The 18,947-nt window shown below is 38.2% G+C and overlaps 2 protein-coding genes and 1 pseudogene across 2 annotated transcripts in view; 2 read left to right on the forward strand and 1 right to left on the reverse strand.

Annotated features, from left to right (window-relative positions):
* Positions 1–5,394, forward strand: part of LOC107729485 (serine/threonine-protein kinase SMG1-like) — a 43,252-nt gene extending 37,858 nt beyond the window's left edge. Inside the window, exons 57-62 of the mRNA XM_016540012.1 lie at positions 2,186–2,413; positions 2,555–2,766; positions 2,852–2,952; positions 3,045–3,221; positions 3,928–4,034; positions 4,118–5,394. Coding sequence (XP_016395498.1) covers positions 2,186–2,413; positions 2,555–2,766; positions 2,852–2,952; positions 3,045–3,221; positions 3,928–4,034; positions 4,118–4,195 — 903 coding nt within the window. The 3' untranslated portion in view covers positions 4,196–5,394. The remainder of the gene's footprint in view (positions 1–2,185; positions 2,414–2,554; positions 2,767–2,851; positions 2,953–3,044; positions 3,222–3,927; positions 4,035–4,117) is intronic.
* A 1,030-nt stretch (positions 5,395–6,424) lies between these two features.
* On the forward strand, positions 6,425–11,199 carry LOC107729554 (ADP-ribosylation factor-like protein 6-interacting protein 1; annotated as a pseudogene).
* Positions 11,200–16,755: 5,556 nt separating this feature from the next.
* LOC107729444 (gastrula zinc finger protein XlCGF57.1-like) lies at positions 16,756–18,737 on the reverse strand. Its single transcript, XM_016539935.1, has one exon. It carries the CDS (start codon positions 18,734–18,736, stop codon positions 17,465–17,467), a length of 1,272 nt encoding a protein of 423 aa, XP_016395421.1. The 5' UTR covers position 18,737; the 3' UTR covers positions 16,756–17,464.
* Between the last annotated feature and the right edge of the window lie 210 nt (positions 18,738–18,947).

An 18,947-nucleotide genomic window follows, 5' to 3' on the forward strand; every position in this document is an offset into this window, starting at 1 on the left:
CAAAAAGTATTCTCGTAGCTTTGCAAAATTGAAGTTGTGAACCACTGATGTCACATGGACTTTTTTACCGTTGTCCTTGCTACGTTTCTGTCTGGGAACATTACAGTTGCGTTGCTGTCTATGCAGGGTCTGAGAGCTCTCACATTTCATCAAAAATATCTTAATTTGTGTTCTGAAGATGAACGAAGGTCTTACGGTTTTGGAACAACATGAGTGAGAGTAATTAATTACAGAATTTTCATTTTGGAGTGAACTAACCCTTTAAATATGTATGTATATAAATGCTGAATATCACATTAAATATATTATCAAAAGGTTGAAACATATGGACAGTCTTAGAAAATCCTTTAACAAGAGTACATTTTAACTTGAGTACTTGAATACATTTTGAAGTATCAGTGAGTATTAGTACAGTATTGTAACGTAAAATTTAAATTTGAAACTTACCATTGACAGAAACAGTCAGCTCTACTGCCTTTTCTTTTGCATTTAATTCTTTAGTACAAGCAATCCTGCGGTTCATAAAGAACTTTGTTTTCCTACCTCCACAAGTGCCATCTTAATGCCTTGTTTATATAAAAGTGCTCTTTTCCTTTAAACCTAGCCAAAAAGCCATAGCCTATGTGCTGTGAAACACAGGAGACTTTAATTATATGCATTTATGGTGTAATTACTACATTTTCGTGTCAATCCATATTCACATTTACCGCAAACAATGCACTGTTACTTTAATTCAGCACGTGTATCACAGCAAAAATAGACTCTGTGTGGAAATGATCTCTGCACTGCTGCAGACGCACCGCGCCTGGAACACACTGCCGGACCGCAACCGTGTGCAGTGTGAATGCTTTAATCAGTTAACATGAGCTCGAAAAAAATATGCACCGCATACGCACTGCAAACATGTGAACCTGACGATATGTGTGTGCGCTTCCGAGTGTGCATGAGCGCTCAGTCTCCAGGAGAGCGCATGAGAATGGTTTAAACACTGGCAAGAATTAAAAAGAAATGCTTTTTTGTAAACTTCAGTGACGATGCGACACTGCCTCGATTGTGCAAGTGACAATTCCTGTGTCAACTGTACAGCGTGCAGCTCGCTTATAGACAGACGCGATGTGATTTGAAGCCGTTTGCGCATTTTGAGAGAGAAAGAGAGAGCGTGCGTGGTGATTCACTCACACTTTGTAAAATTCTCACAAAGTTTTCAAATTCTTCATGTTATTTAATGAAGAAATATGAATTGTACTTCACCTTCATTTTACCCGAGTCTGACAGACTGAGACGGTGCACCGTCGTGCCAAACCTCTCACAACAGCTTGAGATCTTTTTTTTTTTTTTTTAGATCGGCCTTTATAGAGACCGCCGATCAAACATCCCAAAGCGATTATCGGCTGATAGTCATCGGTAGCCGATCAATCGGAGCACCCTTACTATCTACACAACCATTCAAAAGTTGGAGTCAGTAAAGTTTTTATTTTGTTTTATTTGTTTTTTAAAAAAGTCTCATGCTCACCAAGTTTGATTAAAAAATACAGTAAAAAAACAGAAATGTTTTTAAAAGTGCAATTTAAAATAACTTCTCTAGTTGAATATTATTTTAAAATGTAAAATAATGGAAATGATTTCCATTCTTCAGAAATCATTCTAATACTGATTTGGTGCTCAAGAAACATTTCTTCTTGTCAATGTTGAAAATAGTGTTGTTTTTTTTTGTTGTTTTTTTTGGTTTCTTTTTTTGAAGAAGAGCAACATGTAACATCATAAATTTCTTTACTCTCCTTTTATCAGTTTCTTAAAACTTCTGTCTCCAAACCTTTGAACTGTAGTGCATAGCGATCGATCAGTATTGTATATTTCATTGTTGATAATATTTAATGAATCGGTAAAGGTTAACTTCCATTTTAGAGGATATATTTAAAAATAATTTAAAACTTAAATCCTGCGACTCTCTAAATATCCATTTTTATACTCTACATGTATGATAGTATGCCTGAATTCACTTGTAGGATTTAAAACAATTTATTTTAGTTTCTGGCATTTTATTTTAAGTTTATTTAGTCAAACTATATCAGTGCAACCCTGCAAATCACTTTAACTACTTGGGAATCCAAGAAAAAAATTTTCACCATAATCTGTTGGGTGTCCGCTGTTTCTAATTGAAAAGCATTGGATCGTGTTTTTGCAGAGTGCTGCCATGGATCTGTCCATTGGTGGGCCTGAGTGGCTTGTGTACGCACAGAATCACCTCACCCAGGAGATGTCCAATCAGAGAGCCATGCAGGAGGAAAGAGAGCAGCAGCTGGAGAGAGTGACCGAAACCCTGCAGCTGCTGGTAGACTCCATTAAAGGCATCCTGTCCAATCACAACCGCCAACTTGCTGATGTTAAGCACCTCCTGCGTGCCATGGCAAAGGTATATAAGCCTCTGATGCTAAATGCTTGACGTGTTTAGTTTGTTGGTCACCTTTAACCGCTGATAAAAAGTGGTTTTAAATATTATCGAATATCTATCTTTTGTGTGCACTCCAATGAGACCTGCTTTTCAATTTGGCAGGATGAGGAAAATGCCCTTGCGGAGGGAGAAGAAGTGACTTATGAGGGTAGTGTGCGTCAGTTCCTGTCAGAATACAAAGCATGGCAGGATAATGTGCAGATAGTGCTTTTCACAGTAGTGCAAGCTACAGGTCAACCACGCAGCCAAGAACAGGTTGAGCTGCTGCAGGAGATCCCTGCCACCCTGAAGGAGCTAAAGCTTCAGAGCCAGAGGTGAGCACTTGTGCTGGATTCAGAACACAACTTGTAATCCTTCAAGGGGTTTTTTGTTAAAAATGTTTGTTTGTTTTTTCCTTAGCATCTACAATGGCTTGGTGAGCTTCGCCTCTCCTCTTGTCACTGAGAGAGGAAGTGACTGTGCAAGTCCCACTTCCACAGTCCAGACCAGCTTTGCTGCTGGTAAGTTTAAGATGTAGCTTTGGTTCTTTCATGGTGGGTTTTTTTTCTGTAGGTGATTTGAGTTTGAACTCTCTCTCTGTCTGTTACTATAGCAGTGCGCTGCAGTGGAGTGAAGACCCAACCTGACAGCATGTCTCAGAATGCCCGCAAAGCTCTTCCTCGAAACTTTGGGACGCCGGTGGACACTCCCCCCAGCACTCTGATGATCAACAGTAAAGGACTGGCCCCAAGCCCCAAAAGAGCCGTGCGGGATCCCAAAACTGGAAGAGGTTAGTTGTGATGCGAATGCCATCTCGGAGATCGGTCCATTTAAAATGTAGCAATTTTACATATGTGTGTTTGACCAATATGTGGTTATTTTAAAAGATGCCTATTAAAAGGCACTATTCATCAAGTTAATGCTGATCATACATTCAATGTTTTAGCATTTTAATAATTATAAACTATTGAGAAGTACACTACCACTCAAAAGTTTTGGGTTGGTAATTTTTTTTGGCTCTCTCTTACCAAGGCTGGATTTATTTGAACAAAAATACAGTAAAAATAGTATAGTTTAAAACTTCAGTGCCAAAACATCCTGCAACAGAAATATTTTGCAACATTTTACATTTGTATCTTTACTGTTGTTTGATCAATTTAATGCGTTCTTGTTGAATGAAAGTATTAATTTCTTTTAAAGACCCCAAACTTTTGAACCGTAGTTTAGAATCTTTAGATCTGCATGTTTGACCTACAAGGGCCAATGTGCAGTTATTTTAACCGATAGATCAATGTCAACTTGAGTATGAAAAGCACTTCACCGATGTTCACGTTCAGGCAGTTTAAACTCATGACGTTTAAATTACAGTTTGTACTGACAATGGATTGTTTGGATAATGGTATCTTCTAAAGGAAAATAGTGCCTTTCATTGAAGTCCTCTTACGAAATCAACTTGAAGCTTTGCTAAGATCACTGATCAGCAGTTTTTCCTTCAGCTGTGCAAGAGAGGAATTCCTACGCTGTTAGTGTGTGGAAGAGGGTGAAGGCCAAACTGGAAGGGAGAGATGTGGACCCTAACAGGAGAATGAGTGTCACTGAGCAGGTGAGCTTTCCTCCTTTATCTATACAACCTTACTGCTGCTGTTGTGTGGGTTTGTTAATGCCATGTATTTTGCTCTCTTTAAGGTGGATTATGTCATCAAAGAGGCGACAAACTTGGACAACCTGGCACAGTTGTACGAGGGATGGACAGCATGGGTGTGAACGGGATCCTTGTAGATCACTTTGGTCCAGCGAGGGTAGAAATCCACCAAAATCCACTGGGTCTGGGGCAATGGAGCCACAGAGCACCATGCAGGAAAGGGGAGGGGGGGTGTAGAGACCCTCCCTCGGACCCACACCGGATCCCCGTAGCACAGCTACACCCGGCAATCCAGCTAATACAACGAAATGGGTCTGCATCTGTCTCCCCGAGATGTGTGGGGAGCTTACCAAGATGGGGAGGCGGGGTGGGGGGGGGGGCAAGGCACACGCGGCTTGAACTACCCCCCCAACCAACCCCTGTATCAACAACAACAACAAAATAAATGTCTGTCAACTATCAAAACAAATAGGATTTGCCACAGGGAAAATTTGCAGGAGACAGTTTATCCACTCTTTGAGCGACAGTCTGCGATAATTAGCGAGTTTCTAGACTACATTTGTGCGAGAGTGGAGGGAAAGGGTGATCCGGTCTTAGAGGGATCCTCTGTTTTTGGATGGCTTGGGGTCGGGCACGACTTGCGGCTGGATTGTCTCCTGCTGGAGTGGGTGTGGAGGGCTGTGTGACCAGAAGGCTCAAAGGACTCCATTGGAAGCCAGAAGGCCTTTGGCAGACCTTAGAGTTCATTCTTAACCACAAAAAAGACCTTTTCCCCTCAAGTATATATAGGAAACGCTGCAAAAAAGACTTTTTACACCTTCACCAATGTACTGCACAGATTTCACAATTAAAAGGCAAATTGCAAAGTGGCTTTGGGAACATTCACCGTCACGTGTTTCTGAATGTTTGGCACAATGAATTGATGTGCTTGGAGTTGGCAAGTGCTCAGTCTGAGGTCTCTTTGGTTTGATCCTCGAGTATGACCCAGGCTCAATATGGTGAGATGTGCAAATCAGTTTCTAAATGCTTTTTTTCTTAGTATGCATCTCTGATCTTGTTTGTGTATTGTAGATTCTTTCTCCCTTTCCTTCTTTGCTATGGATTTAGACTAGATTGCTCCTTTTTTTTTGACTTGCCTGTGGAAGTGTATCACCGCTGATACATGTCCTCATTAAAGCTTGTGTTTTACTGATCTTGACCTAGTTTTACATTTTTAGTGGGAGAAATAAGTAATGGAATAGTGATGTGGTGATGGTTACAATTGTTGTCTCCTAATGGTTTTACTCCACTTTGTTGGTCAAATAAAACTATAATTAAACCTCTTGGGTCTTCATTCAAGCATTTGCTGTTTTTGTTCATGTTTGTCTGATTTTTATACTTGGAATTTTTCGGAATTGGAATTTTAACTTGTTTAGACTTACCACAGCATTTCACACTGTCTACCTTTTGTACTGCAATTTAATTTTGTTCAGGAACTAGGCTTCATTACCCAGTGTTAAAAGCAGTGCTGTGACCCCCTTTCATAATTACAAGTGTGGTTACATTGCTTAACCTGAGGTTAATACAGTAGTAACCTAATATTGAAAGCCTATTTGTTCTTGAGCATGACATATTTTGTATCCAATTATTAGCAAATATATGTTTTGTTTACTCGTCACTTGAACTTATATTTGACCTTCTCGATTGTTTTAAAATGAAACATTATTTTTAATGTATATTGAAATATTCAATTGTAGTGAAAACTATATTACAACTGCAAGCTATATTATATATTAAAATAGTAAATTAATAGTTTAAAACCATAAACCATATTAATTTACCAAAACGAACATTTAGCCCCATCCCAAGTTGTGGCTGCATCTAAGCTTTCTCCCTTTGTTTTCACACAATTTTCCACCATTACAAAAATGTACATCTGTGAAATACCATTATCTGGACCCTTTCTTTAGCATAGTTTGAAGAAATATCAATCTTATTCCATTTTTCTCCATTCTTACACATTTTATAGTTTGTAGGTAATGCATTTTTTAAGCTCAGCCATTCAACCGTGTTACCCAAATTATTGTAAAATATGTGAATTTTGTTTTTCTTTTAATTTAGGGGAAATTTAATCTTTGGCTCTATTCCAAAGTAGATCATTACTGAGCCCACAGCTTGATTTGTACATTTTCAACCCTTTTAAACATTTCACCCTTTAGAGTTTACGCACCTTCCACTGCTCATTTGTTGGGGGAAATTTCTTTATCGGTTTAGGCCCTGTACCATATTTGTGAACGGTTCCCCCTTGAATTTTACTAGTGAACTACATTTCCCATGAGTCCTTGTGTCCCGAGTTTCAGATAAAAACATCCTGAAAATAACGGTCGGTTGACAGACTGCCAGTGCCGCGGTACAGGGGAGGCGGGTTCATATAATCGTGCTCTCCGAGCAACACAGTATCTGAAATACACCAAAATAAACCATGGCTGAGGGCGATAATAAAAGTGCAAATCTGTTGGTAAGTGGTCTGTTAATGTTCCGTCTTTGCAGGCAGTTCGCCTTCTGTCGAAATGTATATTTTATGATTGTCTTTAGCAATATGCTACGCGGACTTCTGCTGCTGTCACAACCTTAAACAGATTAAACAATGGCATGACAGGACACCATTAAGCTTAATCTGTCTTTAATTTTGTAAATGTTAGTCTTGTGAATGCACCGAAAAGAAGGTAAATTAAACGCCACGGATATGAACTGCGTGATAAAATGTTAGCAAGCTAACTAATTCGGTGCTAACGAAACGGATTACTCAGTATATCTAGCGTCTTACTAAATGGTTTTAGGGATAATGTATTTGTTTGTTACATATTTAATATATTACGTTTTTAACAAGTAACGTTATTTGCTTTTGATAAATATTTGTAACTTAAAATTAGTTTGAGCGTCGCTGGAGATAAGCTTGTCTAAAGTCTTTACATCCTAGTCTGCATTTTTTTTAGAGATTAACGTTACGTTAGTTGTCAATTAAAGCCACCAAGAACTGTGGTTGACGTTTATGCTTTAGCCTTTTAAAATGCACTTTAAAATTGTAACTACCTATGTTTTTACGTGATATATCACAGATAAAGGAAGTAACTGGACAGACCCTTTAAATATGGCCTGCTGGTTTGAACACAGGGTTTCACAGTCGCTGTCTTTAAAGCCATTTATGTTCTCCTGTTTTACTTCGTATATGTTAACAACTAAAATATATCCCTGATAGGATAATAATTCATATTGGTGTCTATTTAACATTCTTGACATTCCTGCTGGATGTGCCCATCCCATGAATTCATGACACTCCCATTGTACAACAATTTCCGATAATGCCATGTCATCTGTCGTAAGAGAACTCATTGTTTTGACTCTGTTACTGACTGAAAGCACTTCTCTAGGCTCAAGAGACGAGTCAGCTGGAAGAGCAGCTGCAGGGATGGGGAGAGGTGATCCTGGCTGGAGATCAGGTCCTGCGCTGGGAGAAGCCGTGGTACCCAGCAGTATTAGTGGGTGCCACCACAATCCTGTTCATGTGAGTCTGCGGTTCATAGCATGCATTAGAGCTGCTTCTTTACTACAGGCCTAATCTTTCACTTCAGTTAATCAGATAAGGCTACACGCTGAAAGCTGAAGTCCTTGAAGTATTTAATGGTTTTTTACCATTAACACTTGCTTTCTTCAGCCTCTGATTATATAGGTTGTTACACATTGTAAACATATGCCTTTTATAATAATCTATTATGATGTTGTAATCTGATCTATCTGATATTCAGAATGATGTCATGAATGCCAGTGGAATCATTGGTTATATACAGTCATTTACGTTCTGGAAGAATAGAATACTGTTTTTGAATTTAGAATAATGTTGCCAGTAGGGATGCACAATATTGGATTTTTGCCGATATTTTTCAACTCATTTTGGCAGATAGCCGATGCCAGTACCGATATATTAACTTTTGTTTGAAATCAACACCAAGTCTCTCCTGTGTGGAAATTATAGACAAATTATTTTTAAATTTGGTTAGTTTTTAACAAGAACTTATTTGTTGGAATTAAATGATAATGAAGTTATTTTATAATGACGGTACATTGAAGCTTTAGAAATAACTACATAAACTAAATATCAATCGCTGCATTTTTATTTATTTATTTTTTTCAGAAAGATGCAGTAGTAACCTTAACATTTTATTTTAAGGTTTAACATTTGTAGATGGTCTAAAGCAAAAGAGCAATCGAACCAAGTGTGAAAGCACCTAAGATGCTTCAGCTTTAAAAAAAAAAAAAAAACATTAAAAGAAAAGGATAGTTCTTAATAGTGATGTCTTTTTAAGAATGAGTTCCTTTTTTACTCTTCCTCCTTTTACTTTCAGAAACATCCTGTGCTATGAACTAATCGTGTGTCTTTTTTTTTTTTATTGTGACAATTTGCATACAGTCATCAAAAAATTAAATGAATGCAAGAGTTTATGACCTATTTTGTCATTGGCAGGCTAATCTACTTCTTGGACCCCTCTGTGCTTACTGGTCTGTCCTGCAGTGTCATGATCCTGTGCCTGGCTGATTACCTGGTGCCCACTCTTGCCCCCCGTGTTTTTGGTTCTAACAAATGGTGAGTGAAGAGACGACAGCAAGTCCTGCTTTCGGCCACAGGCTCTAAAGTAACACTCTCTTCGTCTACTAGCGAGGTTAATCAAATAGCATGTTTCTCTTCAGAGCACTTCAGATCCTCTGGCAAGACACATAGGTATTTGCACAGCATGTATGTTCTTGCCTCTTCTGGTCTCCCCTGGCAACTTCCCTTGCTCTAGTTCAGGTCTCTGGTGTCTTTGAGTGACAGGTTGCAGTTGCTGCTGAGTGTCCAGTGTCAGGCACAGTGTTGGTTTGACTCAGCGGATCTCCACTCTGCAGTGAGAGGTCTTGCTATGCACGTCACATTCTGCAGAGCGAGTCGAGATCAGACCCCTGGCATTTATTTTAGTATCTGGCAGCTTCCTGTGGCTCTAAGCTTTAAGCCTTCAATATGGTCATGTTTTATGCCCAGAAATAAAATGCAATGGCTAAGCAGAAATGGAAACAGATTCCCTCTTCGTTTATGAGTGAACATTTATGATGTGTTTGTGTTACCCATAAAGACATTGTTTGTTTATTGTGTATGTTTTCTGAGCACTATTTTGTTCCTGCACAGGACAACAGAACAGCAGCAGCGTTTCCATGAGATCTGTGGGAACCTTGTGAAGACTCAGCGCCGTGTGCTCGGCTGGTGGAAATCTTTCATTTTTGGGTGATCTAACAGTCACTTGCTTTCTCAATGATTGACTGAATTACTCGCTCATTAAGACAGTGATCAGTAAATATACATTTATTGATCAGATGTTGTTCAAACCAAATAGTGTGTGCAAGTGAAAGCGTTTGTGTATATTATTGTAAGTTCTGTAGAAAATAGGCTCCTCCTCTGTGTACTCCTTGTAACACATTTGTTTTACTTCTCTACAGTATTTCCTCTCCGTCATCAGCAGTCTTGTGGCTGTGGCCTGGATCGGACAACAAGTGCATAACCTCTTCCTCACCTACCTGATCGGTATGTATGCTGTTTATAAGGGCTAAAAGTTTACCAAGTTAAGCAAACTGCTTGAAGAAATCCCCTGTGATGAAAGGCTGTCGTATAACATTAGAGCAATGCGCTGCTCATGTCCTATCTCTTACATCACAAATGCATTCCGATTTACTAGCAGGAAAAAAGCCCTAAGATCTATGGGTCTATGACACGCCACAGTGTGCAAACTGTAGAGAAGTCACTGTCCTTTAGCAAAGCTTAGCTCATGCAAACAGTGACTAGGCTGCGCAACATAGAGGTCATTGTATTTGTCATGGAAAGCCACGGTTTCAATCCAGAAATATGCTGCCACTTACCTTCCCTGCACACAAAGATTGTTAAATCTGTTTGTACCAATTAGGTGAAATATTCTGAAGCCATTTTTCATTTGTCATGAAAGTGTTATATCCATTATGAAGTGAATGGTACTTTTGAAAAAATATGAAGATTCCAATCATATCGGTATCCCAATAAGAATCATTTTATGATATATATATATAACAAGTCGCCTCATGGGGGACAGTAATTTAGAACTGTAAAATATTAACAGTACCTTTATTCAGTGTCTGTGGCGGGTTTGTACCTTCACAGGGCTATTGTATTAGTGATTGTCCACTCATTTTCTGTTTTGTATCCACAGTGAGTTTCCTTCTGCTTTTGCCTGGCCTCAACCAGCATGGCATCATCACCAAATATGCTGGCATGGTGAAGAGAGAGATCAACAAACTTCTTAAACAGAAGGAGAAGAAGAACGAGTAAAAGATTAGGCTCTAGTGAAAAGTGAAATTCTGATAAATTTAAGTGTTAAAAATTGTCATCTGCCCCGCTCAACCTCAGATCTCAACAGACCAATGTAAAGCCTGAGCTGATAGTGAAAAGTAACATCTAGTAAACAGCTTAAACGTGTGCAGATATCTCTTGAGGTTCATATGTATTTTTAGTTTTTAGGTTTCATTTCAAATAATACATTTGTTTTCCATCAGAAGTATTTTTTTCCAACACTGAAATGTTAAGTTCATTTCAGCCGTTTTACATCCATGTATATTTGCATGTCATAGTAAATGTGTTAAGTCTGTGCAAAAATATAAATTTGCTTAATTTGTTCTAATTCATTTTTAAATTGATGAAGCATCTACCGAACATTTACTTTATCTAATTAGATGCACAGAACACATCATCAGTAGTCTTCTTCCTCAGATGGCTTGGAAACATGCATTTCTGCACTGTTCTGAAAATTGCACTGGAAAAACAGAACTGGAGTGTTTGTGTAGGGGAGCTTAGACCCGTACTGCTGTACTAGTGCTGTGTGGACCTCATTACTGTCCTCTAGCTCTAGCCACTACCCAATCCAACACCTGTTGCTGGGCTGTATATACATGTTCATTTTCTCTCCTTGTATTTCTTCGTTTCTACTGGCTTGTCTTAAGTTTGTCTTCTCTCCTTGTTCTTTTAACTGTCATTTTGTGTTTGAGTGTGTTCAGCACAACAATAAACTGATTCAAAACTATTTTTTTCCCCAAATCATTGTTATTGTCGACTATTAAAAATCATTTTTAGTGATAAAGATGAGATGAAATAAAATGTAGATAGTATTAGATGGAGAAAAAATGAGAGAAGTGAAAATTAGAAATGTTTACTTGGCAAAGAACTGAACGGTTTAAGTAATGAAATTACTATAAAGCTAAACAGAAATATTAAAATAAAGAGCTAAAATGAAAATAAAAACTAAATATGAACAAATACTATAGTAGTATATAATATATATATATATATATATAATACTTAACACTAACCCAAATATGATTTAATATAATTAAAAATCTACACACACAGTGTGTGTGTATATATATATATATATACAGAGACACATAAAATATACCAAATAATTACGTACCCTCAAACTTTGAACCTTTTTATTTCCCCACAGAGCAACTTTTGAAGACCTATATGCAGTGTAGAACTATATTTGACATCTAACCAGCACAATGAAGTGTCTCGAGTCATTTTGAGTACATTTTATTAGTTGTTTAGTACAAACTAAAAGAGTCACTGTGCATCTCCCAACGCCGAGCTGCCCACAGAATGCTCTCCCCAGACTGTCTTCTGACCTGCCTGGGCCCAGCTGCTGCCTTCTCTCCTGTAGCCCAAAATAGCAAAATGGCTCTTTGCATGGTCATTTATGAGAGTCACTTGCATACTGCAACACAAACATCAACTGCCTCTGTCGAAGTGAGTTTCGCTGAACGCTCTTTTCTGTGCATACAGTGGCTAAATTACCTGTGATAATATTATGCCTGTGCCAGGGGACTGGCTGTCCGCGTGCTTCATTTATTTGATATCTTTTGGAAGTGGTGCAGTGCACTGTTTGATATGTTGTCTGGTACAGTGTGGCCTCAGCGGGGTTGGTGACCTCTTTCATCACAAACCCCTCACTGTTCTGTGTCCTGTTCTGTACCCCCACTCTGTGCAGGATGTAATGCTGTACACATACATAACACAACATCCTTAGCAGGGCTTAATTTGTGCCGGTGTTGTGCCGAATTCTGCACCCCTGCCAGATTATGCACCCCCTCGTTGAAGTCGCTACCAGATTGGATCTCAAATCTGATTGGCAAAAGAGTACGAGTGTCCCGCGTGGGAGGAGTTCGCTGCCAGGAAAGTCTCAAAAATACACACACAAATCCAAGGCGATTCACATTCACAGCCCATGATAAACTCGTGAATTTTAAACATTCAAAAATTTTGTACACAGTTGTACATCTGTGGATTGTGTTTTGCATTTGTGAAACGTATTTTATGAATATATATTCTTATTTTGTGCACATGAATGAGTTTTTGTGAATATATATTTTTTTTTTTCCATGCATGTGAATTGGGTTACGCATGTGTGCATCGCGTCTTTTGCGTGAATTATTATTGAGATCATTCTGGCTCCATTTTCATTTTCATTTAATTCCCCGCCTACACAGTTTTGCGTATAGGGCCCCCAGAAGTCTAGGATCGGCTCTGATTCTAGGATATAAGTATATCCTAACAGGTTTTACCACTGTCTGAGAGCACAGTGAAATCACAGTGTTAACAGACATCTCCAGTTCTGTTCCTGTATGGGATCGCATATACAGCTTCTCTGAGCACAATTAAGCATGCCAAAAAACACATTTGACATGTTTGCGTTTGAATGGTTCTAAAAATATATGCCTCTATACAGTATATGTTAAAATGCCAGTGGAAAAATGTACAGAATGTCACCTTTAAGTTCTTCCCGCTCCGGCACATATGATTTACTAGATAAGAATAACAGCACTTTTAGAGTTCCATCCCTCTATTTTATGTCAGCATAAGTACAACTGACAGCACAGTTGAGAGAAACAATTGACAGTTCTTTGTAAATGATCAGGTGTTTTTATTGCATTAATTGAACAGTGATCACACATCATTTTGACAAAATGTTTGTATTTTATAATGTACAATCAGCACACAAACATTATTGGCCTTGCTTAAAAAATTCAAATGAGATTCAATAAACTTTAATCTTGAATCAATCTTAAATAATTTCACAGCTAAAATGGCCATATTTCCCTTGATATATTCAGTCACAGTACAAGAAATTGAGCTCATCTGACAACCTTCATTCACATTGAACATGAATTCTGTGCACTTTGAGAACACTGCTTTTTTCTATGATAGATTAGACCTGATGATAGATTAAAACTTCTTCCACACTGAGGACAAGTGTATGAATGAATGATGCATTTATATAGCGCTTTATTGTGTATTGTTGTACACCCAAAGAGTTCTCATGTGATCATTGTGGTTTTCTTTTCACACTGAGGACACGTGTGAGGGTTTCCTGCAGTGTGAATTATCATATGTTCATCAAGTAGTTTTTTACATGTAACTCTTTCCACACTGAAGGCAGGTAAAATTGTCTCTCTCTCTAGTGTGAATTGTCCCACATTGTGCCATTTTTCATGCATTTTCAGGCTTCCTGACAGGACAAAACTCTTTTCACAATAAGAGCACTTGTACGGTCATTCTCTCGTATGGACTCTTTGGTGTTTTATCAAATAGTTTCCACACTCAGAGCACACATGTGTTTTCACACCCTCATGTCTTTTCTGGTGCCTCTTAAAAAAGTCAATCCATACAAATCTCTTTCCACAAGCAGAACAGCTGTAAGATTTCTCTTTTGTATGTACATTCAGGTGTTTCTTTAGGTGTGACACCAAAGCAAATATTTTATTGCAGTGATCGCAGTTAAATTCCTGTGCTGGGTGATAGAGGCGCTGATGATATTTGAGACTGCTTGACCAAGTGAAACTCTTACCACAGTGATTACATATAGGGTTTTTCTTTAGTGTGAATTCTCATGTGAGTTTCAGCTTGAGATTTATTTATGAAACTCTTTCCACAATGAGGTCAAGCGAAAGGCTTCTCTGCACAGTGACTTAGTGACTCTTAAACTTTCCTTTACTTGTGAATCTCTTTCCGCACTTAGGGCAAGTGAAAGGTCTTTGACCCGTATGAGTTCTCAGTAAAGTTTATTTTATATGTGGAAGTGTTTCCACACTGAGGACATATGTAAGGCCATTTGACTTCTGGGGCAAGTTCAAGCTCAAACCGGTGTGCACCGTTTTGCTACGGTTTCCGGTTTGAACGACATGTTTCCTGGAAACGGTGTGCAACGGTGTGCAACAGGGTTTGAGAAGCGTTTTCTCTTGTTCGGTGGGTGTGTCAAACATGTCAGCCCAATCAGCAGCAACGTGTATGTAAACCACGCGGTATTAAAGAGACAACTGGCACAATGTAATTAACATGCAAATAAATTCACAAGGGCAAGAATATTGTTTGCACATGTTTATTTACATTAAAGGCAAAATAACTGAAATAATAAGGGCACAAGTATAGATATGGAACTTCTTTAAGTCTGTCTAAATATCATTTAGTAATTGCAATGTCTTCTGGTCCATATCCTTTCCTTAGGAAGGTGTGCTAAATACTGATTAATGTAACATAAAAATACTATCCATAGTTGCAACTCTTGCGTCATCAGAACAGGGTGTTCAACGCACCACCGTTTCCGTTTAAAAAACGTTTTGCACCGGTTTTGTCGGGGCTGAACTCAGCCCTGTTGTTTGAGTGCTGCTTTGTGAGAAATTGTTTTCAGTCAATGATTTTTCTCCATTTGTGGCATCATGAGATTTCTGATGGTGCTGTTTCTCCTCCACTTCATTCAGATCTAGACTATTCTCTTTCACTTCCATCAGGCCTAAAAGGAAAAAATAAAAATGATGAAAATCAATTGGGATTGAAGTCATTTATTTTCTTCATCTTAGTGCTGTCAAACGATTAATTGCAGCCAAAATAAAAGTTTTTGGTTTACATAATATATGTGTGTGTACTGTGTATATTTATTATGTATATATAAATACACACACATGCATGTATATATTTAAGAAAAATAGGGTATGTTTATATTTTAAATATATTTATATATAATATAAATTATATGAATATAAATATATACACATAATAAATACATGTAAATATTTTCTAAATATATACTATGTGTGTGTATTTATATATACATAATAAATGTACACTGTACCCACACATACATTATGCAAACGAAAACGTTTATTTTGGATGCGATTAATCGTTTGACAGCACTACTTCATCTATTTATCACTCATCAGCTCCTGTGATTTTATGCATAGCCACTAAATCTGGTGAACTTTGTACCAAAATAGTCAACAAAGCAGATCTAGGAATGGACACCAACCTGCTTGATCCTCATTTTTTTATTCTGCATGGTTCTGAATCACATGTCCGTTTTTTATTTTTTGACAAAAATAATCTTTACAGTAGCAGATCAAACACTTCAGTTGTTACACTTCGAGTTTTACAGGCTATTTCTGGGTTTAAGTCTACTTAGTATCTTTCTGAAATGAAAGTAAAAGTAACTTAAGAGACATTTAGAGTTAAAAACACATCATAAAGTGGGATTTGACCCCGTTCCTTTTCTGTAGAGATTAAAGAGGCTCTTCTTTTCGTTAGTTTGATAGCAGCTGGTAAACTTAAATAGCGCACTACCGCCACCTACAACTGTTAGCATGAACCAGACACACCATACCCTTCATTCAATTGTTTTTATTACAGTACAGTAAACATTTACAATCACAATAAGCAATTATGTGTAGCATGCCAAAGAGTACGAGTAATCATATTTTGTAAATACATTAATTTTTATATTTAGTTCCATAAAGACTAGCACCAAAATAAAAACGCAAAATTAAGAACAAATACATAAAAACAAAAAATCAAATTGTGAACGGAATAAAATCAAAGTATACAAAAAGAAAGGCAAATTCAAATTGCATGCGTTTTATTTTTTATTTTCTTACATGCTTTAAAATCTCATTTTAATGCACAGTATATTATTTTCTATACAGCTAGCTAGATCTTGGAATTTGCTTGATTGAATCATCAACAAGGATTGTATACATTTTTGACTAGGACAATTTTTCTTTGGAATAAAATTAATAAAAAATAAATAAATACAAAATACAAAAATGCTTCTTTTTTTTAAATATAGGCTATTCCTCTAGGTGTCTATGCATGCTTGACCCTCTCTAAATATACTATAGAGCAGGGATCCTCAAATCTGGCCCACGAGATCCACTTTCCTGCAGAGTTTAGCTCTAACCCTAATCAAACACACCTGAGCATACTAATCAATGTCTTCAGGATCATTAGAAAATCACAGGTAGCTGAGTTTGATCAGGGTTGGAGCTAAACTCTGCAGCGCATTGGCCCTCCAGGGCAAGATTTGAGGAACCCTGCTATAGAGCTTATGCGTCAGACAAACAAGTGCGCAGCCATCTTCAGAAATCTGTCTTTGAACTTTTTGCAGTAGCTGGATACCACCTTATTTTTCACGTAAGAGCAGGTTAAGGCCAGATGGGATACATCTGCGGCTACTGGGCATGCGCACATCAATATAGCGTAATTCTTTTCACACTGTACAACAATAATTTCTTGCATTATTGTAAGGGGTATGTTTAGGGTTGGTGTAGACGTTAATAAAACACAATCTGATAGATAAACATTTAATTTATTGTAAATGTAATGTGTCTGGGTTCCGATGTCCATCGTGTCCAGCTATCTTTTAGCTGTACAAAACAGCTCGTTTTGCTGCTCGATATTGCAAACTAGTGTGTCTTACCATATTATTTTAATGTATTATCTTAGTTATGAACACACCGGTTTGTAGTGCACAGTTTTACAGTTTACTGCACATTGTTTTCTTCTCGTTATTTCCCTACAGCGGCTAATGAACCAGAAGTCTCGCACATTCACAGAAAAAGGCTTACTTCCATGTTGGATCACTGCTGAAGAGTAATTAGCTTGGTGTAGTGGATTTGCTTGTTGTAGATTTAACGAAAGTTATCATGTGCATTGTAATATTTGAAGCAGATGTCAACAAAAGAAATGTCAGTAGACCGGGAAGATTTTAAAATGAACAGTTCATTCAGAAATTCATACAACCTGACCTTCACACAGTGGAAATAAAAATGGAAGACAGAAGACAATGAGTGCAGCGCTGAAAAGAGGCGGAGCTACATAAGGTCCACATTTACATTTATGTAGTATAAAATATGTACAGTTTTCCAGACTCCACTCTCACTCCCTTGTTTTTCTGTTTTATTTCCTTCCCTTCAATTTTCTTTTACAATGAAGTACTAGATGCACAAACTTTCTGCTGCCATTTCCTTCGAGTGAGAGCTTATTCACCACTAAATGTAGATGTAATTGCTTTTTTGGTAGAAACGCAATCTTCAGGCATATCCGACGCTATCTGGACTTCAACTGAACATGACTTTGGCACGCTTTGAGAACAATGCTTTTCTCTGTGATAGCTTAGACCTTTTCTTGAGGTGAAACTGTTTCCACACTGAGCGCAGGTGTACGGCTTCTCTCCAGTATGCAGCCTTACATGATCTACCAGGTTTGCTTTCTTAGAAAAACTCTTTCCGCAATATAAGCACACGTACGGCCGTTCTCCCATATGGATTTTGTGGTGTTTTATCAAATAATCGGCTGTAGCAAAGGCTCTGCCGCACTCTGAGCACACATGGGTTTTCACACCCTCATGTATTTTCTGGTGCGCTTTGAAACACAGGGGCCATAAAAAACTTTTCCCGCAAACCGAACAGACGAAAGGCTTCTCGTTTTGATGAATTTTCAAGTGTCTCTTTAGGTAAGACTCTAAAACAAATGTTTTATTGCAGTGCTCGCAGGTAAACTCCCTTTCTTCAGAGTGAGAGTGGCGCATATGGATTTTCAGACAGCTCGCCCATGCAAAACCCTTTCCACACTGAAGGCATTTAAAAGGCTTCTCCAATGTGTGAATTTTCATGTGAGATGTAACGTTTTGTTTACTGATGAAGCTCTTTCCACACTGAGGGCAGGCGAAAGGTCGCTCTCCGGTGTGGATTTTTATGTGCTCCTTAAGGTGTCCTTTATTCAGGAAACTCTTTCCGCACTGAAGGCACGTGTGAAGACACTCTCCAGTGTGAATTTTGATGTGATCGTTAAGGGTTCGTTTAAAACTGAAACTCTTTCCACACTGTGAGCAGGTGAAGGGTTTGCCTCCGTCGTGACTTAGTAAGTGACTCCGAAAGTGTTCGTTGCGTTTGTAACTCTTTCCGCACTGAGGACAGACGAAACGCTTCTCTTCGTTGTGAATCAGTATGTGATCGTTGAGGCTTCTTCTGCGTGAGAATCTCTTTCCGCACTGGGGGCAAGCGAACGGCTTCTCTCCGGTGTGAGTTAACATGTGATCGTTCAGGTGGCCTCTATGGGCACATTGCTTTCCACACAGAGAGCAGGTGAAGGGTTTTTTGGCTGTTGTCAGAGTGCGGCTTTGTGAGAAACTGGTTTTTCCAGTTTGGGAGCAAATCGATGATTTTTCTCCAGTGAGGACATCATGAGCTTTGTGATGCTGCTGTTTCTCCTCCATTTCATTCAGAATTTGACTTTCCTCTTTCACTTCCATCAGGCCTGAAATGACAACTATAAATTATTACAAACCAACGCAAGCAGGAAAAACAGAGATTTCCCCCCCCCCCCGCCATCAGATTATTAGATTGTCTAATCAGCTCTAACTGGTTACATTAATGCACCACAACAATTAAAGGTCACATTTCAAAGTTTGTATTCTTTTTAACAAAAATGTTCAATTGCACCAAAATAAAAAAAATCATAAA

Source organism: Sinocyclocheilus rhinocerous, unplaced genomic scaffold (genome assembly GCF_001515625.1).
Source record: "Sinocyclocheilus rhinocerous isolate Xijiao unplaced genomic scaffold, SAMN03320098_v1.1 scaffold697, whole genome shotgun sequence".
NCBI classification, from domain to species: domain Eukaryota; kingdom Metazoa; phylum Chordata; class Actinopteri; order Cypriniformes; family Cyprinidae; genus Sinocyclocheilus; species Sinocyclocheilus rhinocerous.